We start from the raw sequence: 11,632 nt of genomic DNA on the forward strand, positions 1-11,632 counted from the left end.
GGTGTGAGTTCCCCCACCCCCCCTCATTTCCCTGCCCTGATCCCATCAGGATCCATCCCTGGATATAATAACCTGAATCACTGCGGATCATCTCCCAGGTGTTGTCACCATCGTATTCCTGGTCCCCTGCCACCTCCTCCGGGACAGTCCCGACGTCCTCGCATCCCTCGGGAGCAGAGCTTTGGCCATCAGATGCCATTGGGTCCATCCCAGCATCGCTGTCACCTTCGTCCCCGGCCGAGGGGCTGCTCTCACCCCCCTGGCTGGGTGGGGGTGGCGAGGGAAGCTCCTCGGTTCCTCCATCCCGGGGGATGGGCTCCATCCCGGCCGCACCGACCTGGGGGGATGACGGCGGGGAGAGAACAGGAAAACCAAAATCCCAGAGCCTGACGGAAAAAGAGGACGGAGGTGGCGATCCAGGGAGCTTCAGGGTGCCGAAACTCCGACCTAGGGAGATGTGGGGCTCAAAAAAAGTGATCTACGGAGCCTTGGGGCTCAAAAATAGCAATTTGGGGAATTTTGGGGCTCAGAAACAGCAATTAGGGGAACTTTTCAGCTCAGAAACACCGATTTAGGCAACATCGGGGCTGAGAAATTAAAATTTAGGGAACTTTGGCAATTAGAAACTGCAATCCAGATAGCTCGCGGGCTCAGAAACAGCGATTTGAAGAGCTTTTGGGCTCAGAAACACCCGTTTTGGGAGCTTTCAGGCTCAGAAACAATTTCAGGTTTTGTGTCCAGCGACGGCAATTTCAGGATTTTTAGGCTCCGTAACACCTATTTAGGGAGCTTTGGGGCTCAGAAACAGCAATGTAGGGAGTCTTTGGGGTCAAAACCAGGAACTGAGGGAGCTTTGGGGCTCAGAAATAGCAATTTGGGGAACTTTTTAGCTCAGAAACACCAATTCAGGGAGCTTTGGGGCTCAAGAAAAAATTATTTAGGGAGCTTTTGGGCTCAGAAATAGCACTTAGGGAGATTTGGAGCTCCAAAAAAATAATTTACAGAGCTTTTGGGCTCAAAAACAGCAATTTGGGGAACTTTTCAGCTCAGAAACATCCGTTTAGGGAGCTTTGGGGCTCTGAAACACCAATTCAGGGAGGTTTTGGGCTCAGAAAAAAGTGTTTTAGGGAGCTATTTGGCTCAGAACAATTCATTTAGAGAGATTTTGGGTTCAAAAACACCAATTTAGGGAGCTTTTGGGCTCAGAAACAGCAATTTAGGGAGTTTTTGGAGTCAAAACCAGGAACTGAGGGATCTTTTAGGCTCAGAAACAGCAATTTGGGGAACTTTTTCGCCCAGAAACACCCATTTAGGGAGCTTTGGGGCTCAGAAACACCAATTCAGGGAGCTTTGGGGCACAGAAAAAGTGATGTAGGAAGCTTCGGGGCTCAGAAACACCGATTTAGGGAATTTTGGGGCTCAGAAAAAACAATTTAAGGAGGGTTTTTTTGGGTCCAAACCAGTCGTTTGGGAACTTTTCAGCTCCGGACCACCGATTCAGGGAGCTTTTGGGCTCAGAAAAAGTGATTTAGGGAGGTTTTGGGTTCAAAAACACAGATATAGGGAGCTTTTGGGCTCAGAAAAAAGCCCTTTGGGGCACTTCTGGGCTCCAACAGCTGGATGTGGGGGGCAGCAGCCGCATCACCACGAAGGGGCAGAAGCAGAGCTGGCAGCGCTGCCACGGCACTTACCTGGTCAGCTGTGACCTTCCTCGCCGCCGTCTTCCTCACGACGCTCCCACCTCCTCGGCCTTGGCTTTTATACCACTCCCACTGCCCTCACCCCACCCCACCCCCCACGAATTACCTCATTTCTGCGTTTTATTCCCTTCTTTCTTGGAAACTCCTTGAAAAGTGAAAGCAAAAGTCGGAGGCACACCTCATCCTTCCAGGAAATGGGTTGGGGGTCAAGCCCTGGCCATCACCCCCCATGCTGGGGGAGGGCAGGTGGCTCCATGCCCCCCCCAGTTTGGTTTTGGGGGTCTCCCTGCTGTTGGGGACCACCGGGAGGGGGTGGTTGTGCACTCCGAGATGGTCCCAATGCTCCGATGCCATTCCCAACCCCCATGGCAGTCGATCCCCTTCCTTGGGAGGGTGATCCCCACCCATTGGGTGGTCCTCGGGGGTCTCCAAGCCCCTCGATCCCCACCCCCACCCCAAACCACGGGTCTGGGGCGGGGGGAAGAGGGGGTGGGGTGAGTTCCTTAGGATGAGCCCCTCGCCCGCTGTGTGCCATGCTGCCAACGGCAGGGCAGGGGGGGGTTACTGCCCTGCCAGCGCTGCTCAACGTTGGCCATGGCGGGACATTCCTGCAATCCCACCGACGCGTCACCTGCAGGGACCACCCCCCCCAACAATGAGTGGGAGGGGGGTGAGTGGAGGGAGCAAATCACTGGAGGGGGGATGTGGTGGAGAAGGGGTTGGAGCTGTGGTGGGGTGGTGGGGGAGTACATCCCCCACCCCAACTGACCCTTGAACTTTGAGCCCAAAAACCCACACCCACCCCCACACCCTGTACATACCACACAAAGCCAGACTGGGAGCATTGGGATGGCACTGGGAGGGCACTAGGGCCAAACTGGGAAAACTGGGATGGCACTGGAGAGACCACTAGTGCCAAACTGGGAGCACTGGGATGGCACTGGGAGGAGCACTAGGGCAAAACTGGGAGCAGCGGGGACAAGGCAGGGAGCTGCACTGAAACTACTGGGGGAACACTGGGAGAACTAGGACAGAAATGGGAGGGAGCTGGGGAGTGACACTGGGAGCACAGGAGTGGAAACGGGAGCACTGGGGTGGAATTGGAAGGAGCGGGGGGAAGCAAGAAGCCAAACTGGAAGCACTGGAATGGTACTGGGAAGAGCATTAAGGCCAAAGTCAGAGCATTGGGGCCAAAATGGACCACTGGGGGGGCCAGGGAGCGGCACTGAGAGCACTGGGGGGACACTGGGAGCACTGGGGGGTCAGGGAGTCACACTGGGAGCACTGGTGGGACACTGGGAGGACTAGGACAGAAATGGGAGGGAGCTGGGGAGTGGCACTGGGAGCACTGGAGCCAAACTGGGAGCACAGGAGTGGAAATGGGAGCACTGGGGTGGAATTGGGAGGAGCGGGGGTAAGCAAGAAGCCAAACTGGGAGTACTGGAGGGGTCAAGCAGCCAAATTGGGAGCACTGGGGTGGGCAGGGGGCCATACTGGGAACACTGGGAGGGCACTGGGAGCACTGGTGGGTCACTGGGAGGACTAGGACAGAAATAGGAGGGAGCTGGGGAGTGACACTGGGAGCACTGGAGCCAAACTGGGAGCACAGGAGTGGAAACGGGAGCACTGGGGTGGAATTGGAAGGAGCGGGGGGAAGCAAGAAGCCAAACTGGGAGTACTGGGGGGGTCAGGGAGCAATATTGGGAGCACTGGGGGGGGCAGAGGCCTGTACTGGGAGCACTGGGTGGGGGCAGGGAGCACTGGGGGGATTAGAGCGACGAACTGGGAACACTGGCTGGGAACTGGAAGCGCTGAGGGGGGCAGGAAGCCATACTGGGAGCACTGGGGGGGGGGGGGCACAGAGCTATTCTGGGAGAACTGGAGGGGATAGGTAGCTGTACTGGGAGCACTTGGACGGCACTAGGGTACTGGGGGACTCAGGGAGCCATACCGGGAGCACTGGGGGGGGCGGGGGCAGGGAGCCATACTGGGAGGACTGGGAGGCCACTGGGAGCACCGGGGGGTCAGGGAACCGCACCGGGAGCACTGGGACTGCACTGGAAGCACTGGTGGGATACTGGGAGAACTAGGACAGAAATGGGAGGGAGCTGGGGAGTGGCACTGAGAGCACTGGAGCCAAACTGGGAGCACAGGAGTGGAAATGGGAGCACTGAGGTGGAATTGGGAGGAGTAGGGGGAAGCAGAAAGCCAAACTGGGAGTACTGGGGGGGCCAAGGAGCCAAATTGGGAGCACTAGGGTGGGCAGGGGGCCATACTGGGAGCACTAGGAGCACTGGGTGGGGGCAGGGAGCAGTACTGGGAACACTGGGAGAGAACTGGGATTACTGAGTGGAGGCAGGGAGCCATACTGGGAGCACTGGGGGGGTGGGGGCAGGAGCCCTACTGGGAGCACTGGGAGGGCACTGGAAGCCATCCTGAGAGTACTGGGAGGGCACTGGGACCACTGGGGGGGGCGCAGGGAGCCATACGGGGAGCACTGGAGGGGGCAGGGAGCTGTACTGGGAGCACTGGGATGGCGCTGGAAGCACTGGGAGATACAGAGAGCTATTCTGGGAGCACTGGGGGAGCAGGGAGCTATACTGGTTGCACTGGGAGGGGTAGTGGGAGCACGGGGGGGGGGAGCAGGGAGCCAAACTGGGAGTACTGGGATGGCACTGGGAGCACTGGGCCGGCACTGGGAGCACAGGGCCCCGGCCTCCATCTCCCGTCGGCCCCCACGCGAGGGGGCGGGGCTATGGGCGTAGCTTCCTGCCCCCGCCGGTTCCCGTCAGCCTCCGCGGCCGCCGCGCGCCGTCACGATGGAGGAGCTGGGGCTGCTGGCGGATAAGGCCCAGGTGGGGCGGGCGGGGCGATCTCGGGGACCCCCCCTCACCCCTGGGTGCCCCCCCCCGCCGTGGGGGCCCCTCCACCGCCCGGGGTGCTCCCCCCTCGCGCTTTTCCCCCCTCCCCCCCGCCGTCTTTTTTTCGGGTGACACCCCCCCACGCCGCCCATCTCTGGGTGCGCCCCTCACCCCTGGTACCCCCCAGATCTGTGGGTGACCCGCCCCCGGGTGCACCCCTCACCCCTGGGTGCCCCCCCTTACCCAGGTCCGCCCCCATCACTGCCCGGGTGCCCCCCCTCTCCCGTGGGTGCCCCCCCCACCCCATGGTGCCTCTCCCCCAACCCTGGGTGCCCCCCCTTACCCAGGTCCCCCCCCATCACTACCCAGTTGACCCTCCCTCACCCTTTGGTGCCCCCCCCATGCCTGGGTGCCCTCCCGCAACTCTGGGTGCCCCCCCTTACCCAGGCCACCCCATCACTGCCTGGGTGCCCTCCCCACCCCTTGGTGCCCCTCCCCCCCAGGTGCCCCCCTTATGCCTGGGTGTCCCCCTTACCCAGTTCCCCCCACCTCACCCGTGGGTGCCTCCTCTCAACTCTGGGTGCCCCCCCCCTTACCCAGGTCCCCTCATCAGTGCCCGGGTGCCCCCCCCTCACTATGGATACTCCCCCTTACCCAGCCCCCCCATCACTGCCCAGGTGCCCTGCCTTGCCCCCGGGTGCCCCCCCCTCACCCCTGTGCCCCCTCCCCCCCAGGATGAGATGCCGGCGCTGGCTGCCCCCCGCCCCCCCACCGGTTTGTCCTTCCTGGTACCCGAACCAGAAGACCTGGAGGATCTCTACAGCCGCTACAAGGTCAGGCAGGAGGAGGGGGGGGTGGGGGGGGAAGGGGTGGCAAACAGGCCCCCAACCCCCGCACCCCTTTCCCCAGCAGAAGCTGCAGCAGGAGCTGGAGTTCCTGGAGGTGCAGGAGGAGTACATCAAGGATGAGCAGAAGAACCTGAAGAAGGAGTTCCTGCACGCGCAGGAGGAGGTGAAGAGAATCCAGAGCATCCCGCTGGTCATCGGGCAGTTCCTGGAGGCCGTGGACCAGAACACGGCCATCGTGGGCTCCACCACCGGTGGGGGATGGGGGTGGGGTGGTGGGGGTGGGGCCGGGGTGGTGGGGACGTGGGGATGGGTCCCGGTTGGGGTGTCAGGGATGGTGGGGACGGGCTGCTTGGGAGGGGTCAGGGGTGGTGGGACATGGGGATGGGGTCGGTTGGGAGGGGTCAGAAGTGGTGGGGACATGGGGGTGGGTCCCGGTTGGGGTGTCAGGGATGGTGGGGACATGGGGGTGGGTCCCGGTTGGGGTGTCAGGGATGGTGGGGACATGGGGGTGGGTCCCGGTTGGGGTGTCAGGGATGGTGGGGACATGGGGATGGGTTGGTTGGGAAGGGTCAGGGGTGGTGGGACATGGGGGTGGGCTGCTTGGGAGGGGTCGAGGGTGGTGGGGACGTGGGGATGGGTCAGTTGGGAGGGGTTGGGGGTGGTGGGACGTGGGGGTGGGTCCCAGTTGGGGTGTCAGGGATGGTGGGGACGTGGGGGTGGGTCAGTTGGGAGGGGTTGGGGGTGGTACGACATGGGGGTGGGCTGCTTGGGAGGGCTCGAGGATGGTGGGGATGTGGGGATGGGTCGGTTGGGAGGGGTCCAGGGTGGTGGGACGTGGGGGTGGGTCCAGTTGGGGTGTCAGGGATGGTGGGGATGGGCTGGTTGGGAGGGGTTAGGCGTGGTGGGACATGGGGGTGAGCCAGTTGGGAGGGGTCTGGGGTGGTGGGACGTGGGGGTGGGCTGGGAGGGGTCAGGGGTGGTGGGGATGTGGGGGTGGGTTGGGAGGGGTGGGGATGGGCTGGTTGGGAGGGGTTAGGGGTGGTGGGATGTGGGGGTGGGTCTGGGGTGGAGGGGATGTAGGGACAGGCCAGTTGGGAGGGGTCAGGGGTGGTGGGGATGTGGACGTGGGCTGGGAGGGGTCCAGGGTGGTGGGGACGTGGAGGTGTGTTGGGAAGGGTGGGGATGTGGGGACGGGCCGGTTGGGAGGGGTCCGGGGTGGTGGGTTGTGGGGGTGGGTCAGGGGTGGTGGGACATGGGTACGGGATGGGTGGGATGTGTTGGGAGTGGTGGGCTGGTTTGGAGGGGTGGGATTGTGGGGGTGGGCCATAGAAGGTCAGGATCAGGTCTTGTGGAGACCTGGTGGGCTTGTGGACAAGCCTGGTGGGGATGACCCCGGGGGGACACGCCCTTTGTCCTTGTTCTTCTGGAGGTTCCAACTACTACGTGCGGATCCTGAGCACCATCGACCGGGAGCTGCTGAAGCCCAATGCCTCGGTGGCCCTGCACAAGCACAGCAACGCGCTGGTGGACGTCCTCCCCCCCGAGGCCGACAGCAGCATCATGATGCTGACCTCAGGTGGGCCACCCCCCCGGGGACACCACCATGCCCAACCAGGTGGCCTTTGGGGTCCGGAGCACCTGGCAGTTGTGGTGGCACCAAGGGTTTTCTCAGCAGGTTGATGAGTGCTACCAAGGTGGGGTAGGTGTTGGGGTGGTGGAGGTCAGGGCTCTCCAGAGGTGGAGCTGGAGAGCAGGAGGATGTTGTCCAGGTGGTGATGAGGCAGGGTTGGATGTTGGGTAATGGATCTTCATCGACGTTCTCAGTGGTGGGCTCAAGGTTCGTGGGTTTGGCCAGGTTGTGGAGATGCCACGGTAGGGCACGCGGAGTTTTTCTTCAGGGGGACCTTCAGAGCGGGGCCCAAATGGTGAAGAGCAACTTGACCATGGTCCAGGTCCACCCTGAAGGGTGGTTGGTCTCCAGATTTGGACATACCAGTCCCTCCCCTGGGTTGGGTCTTGAGCACCCTGCTCTGGTTGGAGGTCTTCTGTGGAGGCCCTTGCTCCGGGGACTTCTTGGTCCAGGTCCAGGAGAGTGGAGGTCATTTGTGGAGGCCCTTGCTCCGGGGACTTCTTGGTCCAGGTCCAGGAGAGCAGATCCATGCCCAAGACCTGGCTGGGTGGTGGGTCTCCATCCTTGGAGCTACCCAGCCACCACCTGGGCCAGATCCCCAGTGCCCTGGTCTGCTTAGACCCATTCCATGGTGGCCAAGCTTGCCCCCCCCCAGTGCTCTCTGATGTCCCTGGCCACCGTGGTGGCCCCAGGAGGTCCCTGCTGATGGCCCATACCCGTTGCAGACCAGAAGCCTGACGTGATGTACGCTGACATCGGGGGCATGGACATCCAGAAGCAGGAGGTGCGGGAGGCCGTGGAGCTGCCCCTCACCCACTTTGAGCTCTACAAGCAGGTAGGACCACCTGGCCCCACCGGCCCTGGGGACAGGGGACCCTGGGTGGCCGGTGACGTCATGGCCAGGTGTGGTGTCCCCACCCAGATCGGCATTGACCCCCCACGGGGTGTCCTCATGTACGGCCCCCCAGGCTGTGGCAAGACCATGTTGGCCAAGGCTGTGGCCCACCACACCACAGGTGGGACACCTCAGGGTGCTGGGGGCACCCATGGTGGTGGTGGGGACCTTTGGGAGCACTGCGGGGTGCTGGGGTGACCGTTGGGTGGCGGTGGGATCCTTGGGTTGATGGTGGGAACCTCAGGGTGCAGGGGTGACCACTGGGGGGTGGTGGGAACCTCAGGGTGCAGGGGTGACCACTGGGTGGTGGTGGGACCCTTGGGGTGCGGGGGTGACCGTTGGGTGGTGGTGGGACCCTTGGGGTGCGGGGGTGACCGTTGGGTGGTGGTGGGATCCATGGGGTGCTGGGGTGACCGTTGGGTGCTGGTGGGATCCTCGGGGTGCTGGTGGGATCCATGGGGTGCTGGGGTGACTGTTGGGTGGTGGTGGGATCCTCGGGGTGGTGGTGGGATCCATGGGGTGCTGGGGTGACCGTTGGGTGGTGGTGGGATCCTCGGGGTGCTGGGGTGACCGTTGGGTAGTGGTGGGATCCTCGGGGTGGTGGTGGGATCCTCGGGGGGGTGGTGGGAACGTTGGGGTGCTGGTGGCCAGGGGAGGTCTGGGGGTGCTCCCCAGGGCACCCACCCCCAACCCAGAGAGAAGGTCCCAGCCTCTGTGGGTGCCCCCAGCTGCCTTCATCCGGGTGGTGGGCTCGGAGTTCGTGCAGAAGTACCTGGGGGAGGGTCCGCGCATGGTGCGTGATGTCTTCCGCTTGGCCAAGGAGAACGCACCTGCCATCATCTTCATCGACGAGATCGACGCCATCGCCACCAAGCGCTTTGACGCCCAGACAGGGGGTGAGAAGATGTGGGGGGACCCCTTGGTGGTCCTGGGTGCTGGGGTGGGGGGTCAAAAACCCTCTGGAGAACCCCATGGCGGGGTTTGGGGACCCCTTGGTGGTCGTTGGGGCTTCGGTGGGAGGTCAGGAACCCTCTGGAGAACCCCATGGTGGGGTTTGGGTGACCCCTTGGTGTCCCCTGGTCCTTTGGGGGATGGGTGTGGGGACACCAGGGTGAGGGTCAGGCACTTTCTGGTGTGCCCTGATCCTCGGGGGTGGGGGGTCCCAGGGCACATCAGGCCCCTCCCCATCTGTGGGGCTGGGTCAGGAGGGTCCTTGGGTGGGTGGGGGTGGCCCATAGGTGTCACCCCCCCCACACCATGGCCGTGTCCCCCCTCCCCCCCCAGCTGACCGGGAGGTTCAGCGCATTCTCCTGGAGCTCCTCAACCAGATGGACGGCTTCGACCAGAATGTCAACGTCAAGGTGGGGGTTCCAGGGGTGCTGGGGGGGCGGGGGGGTCCCATGGGTGCTGGGGGTCTGGGGGATGTGGGAGGGGTCCCATGGGTGCTGTTGGGGAGGGGTCCTGGGGGTGCTGGGTGTCTGGGTGATGCTGGGGGGGGGGGGGGGTCCGATGGTGATGCCCCTCCAGGTGATCATGGCGACAAACCGCGCGGACACACTGGACCCGGCGCTGCTGCGCCCCGGGCGCCTGGACCGCAAGATCGAGTTCCCGCTGCCCGACCGGCGGCAGAAGCGTCTCATCTTCTCCACCATCACCGGGAAGATGAACCTCTCCGAGGAGGTGGACCTGGAGGACTGTATCGGGGACATGGGGGGGGACACCGGGGGGAGGGGACACCACCGAGGTGGGAGGCAGCCCACCCAGAGGCAGCCTGAGGGGGTGGGGGACAGCAGGGAGGTGGCAGGTTGGGGACCCTATAGGGACATGGGGGACCCCAGGGGGGTGACAGGGTTGGGGATACCAGTGACCCCAGGGAGGTGGCAGTTTGGGGACCCCATAGGGACATGGGGGACCCCAGGGGCATGCCAGTTTTGGGGGACATCAGGGACTCCAGGGAGATGGCAGGTTGGAGACCTTGTAGGGACATGGGGGACCCCAGGGAGGTGACAGGGTTGGGGACATGGAGGACCTCAGGGAGGTAGCAGGGTGGGGACCCCCCCATAGGGCTGTTGGGGACCCCTGGGGGGCTTGGGGACATCCCGGAGGGGACGTTTCCTTCACACACCCCAAGATGTGGCGCGGCCGGACAAGATCTCAGGGGCCGACATCAACTCCATCTGCCAGGAGGTGGGTGACACTGGGACACAGGGACATGGGGACAGGGTGGCGTGTCCCACCACGGCAGGGTGACACAGAGGTGGCATGGGTGCTGTGTAGGGTGACAAGGAGGTGACATGGGTGTTGGGTGCCACATCACTCATGGTGGGGTGACAAGGAGGTGACACAGGTGCTGTGTCTGTCATGGTGTCATGTCCCACCATGGCAGGGTGACAGGGAGGTGACACAGGTGCTGTGTAGGGTGTCAAGGAGGTGACACGGGTGCTGTGTCCCTCCACGGTGTCGTGACTCACCACGGCAGGGTGGCAAGGAGGTGACGCAGGTGTCACATCACTCTGGGTGAAGGTGAATGCTGTGGTGGCCTGTCACCGGGGCGGGGGGGGGGTGGGGGGGTGGTGATATGGTGGCTTATCCCCAGGGCGGCCACAGGTGACACAGTGGCCTGTCCCTAGGGTGGCCTGTCCCCTGGGTGGCCGTGGGTGATGCGGTGGCCTGTCCCCTGGGTGACGTGGTCGCCTGTCCCCAGGGCGGCCTGTCCCCAGGGCGGCCGCGGGTGACACGGTGGCCTGTCCCCAGGGCGGCATGCTGGCGGTGCGGGAGAACCGGTACATCGTGCTGGCCAAGGACTTTGAGAAGGCCTACAAGACCGTCATCAAGAAGGATGAGCAGGAGCACGAGTTCTACAAGTGACACCTTGGGGACACCCCAGACACCCCCTAATAAACCTCAACCCTCCCCACCACCACCACCTGCCTCACTTCTGTGTGGGGACACCGGGACAACATGGGGAGGGCCATGGAGCCATCTGGGGACATCGTTGGGCACATGGAAATGTCCAAGGGGACACAGGGATGTTCATGGGGACAACCTGGGAGGTCCATGGAGCACGTGGGGACATTTGGGACATGGAAATGTCTGTGGGGACAACCTGGGGACATGGGGATGGACATGGGGGCATGGCTGGGGATGTGGAAATATCCATGGAGACATGGGGATGTTCATGGGGACAACCTAGGGAGGTCCTTGGAGCCACATGGGGACATTGTTGGGGACATGGAAGTGTCCATGGGGACAGCTCTGGGGACACAGGGATGTTCCTGGGGACATCGCTGGAGATGTGGAAACATCCATGAGGACATGGGGATGTTCATGGGGACAACCTAGGAAGGTCCATGGAGGCACATGGGGACATTGTTGGAGACATGGAAATGTCTGGGGACACGGGAATGTTCCTGGGGACATGGGAACAGGCTTGGGGACATCACTGGGGATGTGGAAACACCCATGGGAACATGGAAATGTCTGTGGGGACAACTTGGGACATGGGGATGTTCCTGGGGACAGACATGGGGACAACCTGGGGAGGTCCATGGAGCCACATGGGGACATTGGGGACGTGGAAATGTCTGTGGGGACAGCTCTGGGGACATGGGGATGTTCTTGGAGACATGGGGACATCACCGGGGATGTGGAAATGTCCATGGGGATGGTCCTGGGGGCATGGGGACAGCCCGGTGAAT

The 11,632-nt window shown here is 62.9% G+C and overlaps 2 protein-coding genes across 16 annotated transcripts in view; one reads left to right on the top strand and one right to left on the bottom strand.

Moving 5' to 3' along the window:
• LOC308061050 (E3 ubiquitin-protein ligase rnf213-alpha-like) overlaps positions 1-2,134 on the bottom strand; it is a 46,774-nt gene extending 44,640 nt beyond the window's left edge. For 9 of the 15 annotated variants that reach the window (XM_080380522.1, XM_080380519.1, XM_080380518.1 and 6 more), the window contains exons 1-2: positions 1,692-2,122; positions 73-447 (exon numbers count right to left, since the gene is read on the bottom strand). In XM_080380522.1, the coding sequence (XP_080236648.1) occupies positions 73-322 (250 nt within the window). In that variant the 5' untranslated portion in view covers positions 323-447; positions 1,692-2,122. Of the gene's footprint in view, positions 1-72; positions 448-1,691 lie in introns of all 15 variants that reach the window. The other 6 variants (XM_080380531.1, XM_080380517.1, XM_080380530.1 and 3 more) reach the window with 4 other exon arrangements.
• A 2,273-nt stretch (positions 2,135-4,407) lies between these two features.
• PSMC4 (proteasome 26S subunit, ATPase 4) lies at positions 4,408-10,857 on the top strand. Its single transcript, XM_080380551.1, has 11 exons — positions 4,408-4,555; positions 5,296-5,394; positions 5,474-5,660; positions 6,839-6,985; positions 7,765-7,874; positions 7,962-8,055; positions 8,663-8,830; positions 9,219-9,295; positions 9,462-9,630; positions 10,066-10,121; positions 10,689-10,857. Exons 1-11 carry the CDS (start codon positions 4,520-4,522, stop codon positions 10,800-10,802), a joined length of 1,257 nt encoding a protein of 418 aa, XP_080236677.1. The 5' UTR covers positions 4,408-4,519; the 3' UTR covers positions 10,803-10,857.
• The last annotated feature ends 775 nt before the right edge of the window (positions 10,858-11,632 follow it).

This window comes from Falco punctatus, assembly GCF_963210335.1.
Source record: "Falco punctatus genome assembly, chromosome: 3".
In the NCBI taxonomy this organism is placed as follows: Eukaryota; Metazoa; Chordata; class Aves; order Falconiformes; family Falconidae; genus Falco; species Falco punctatus.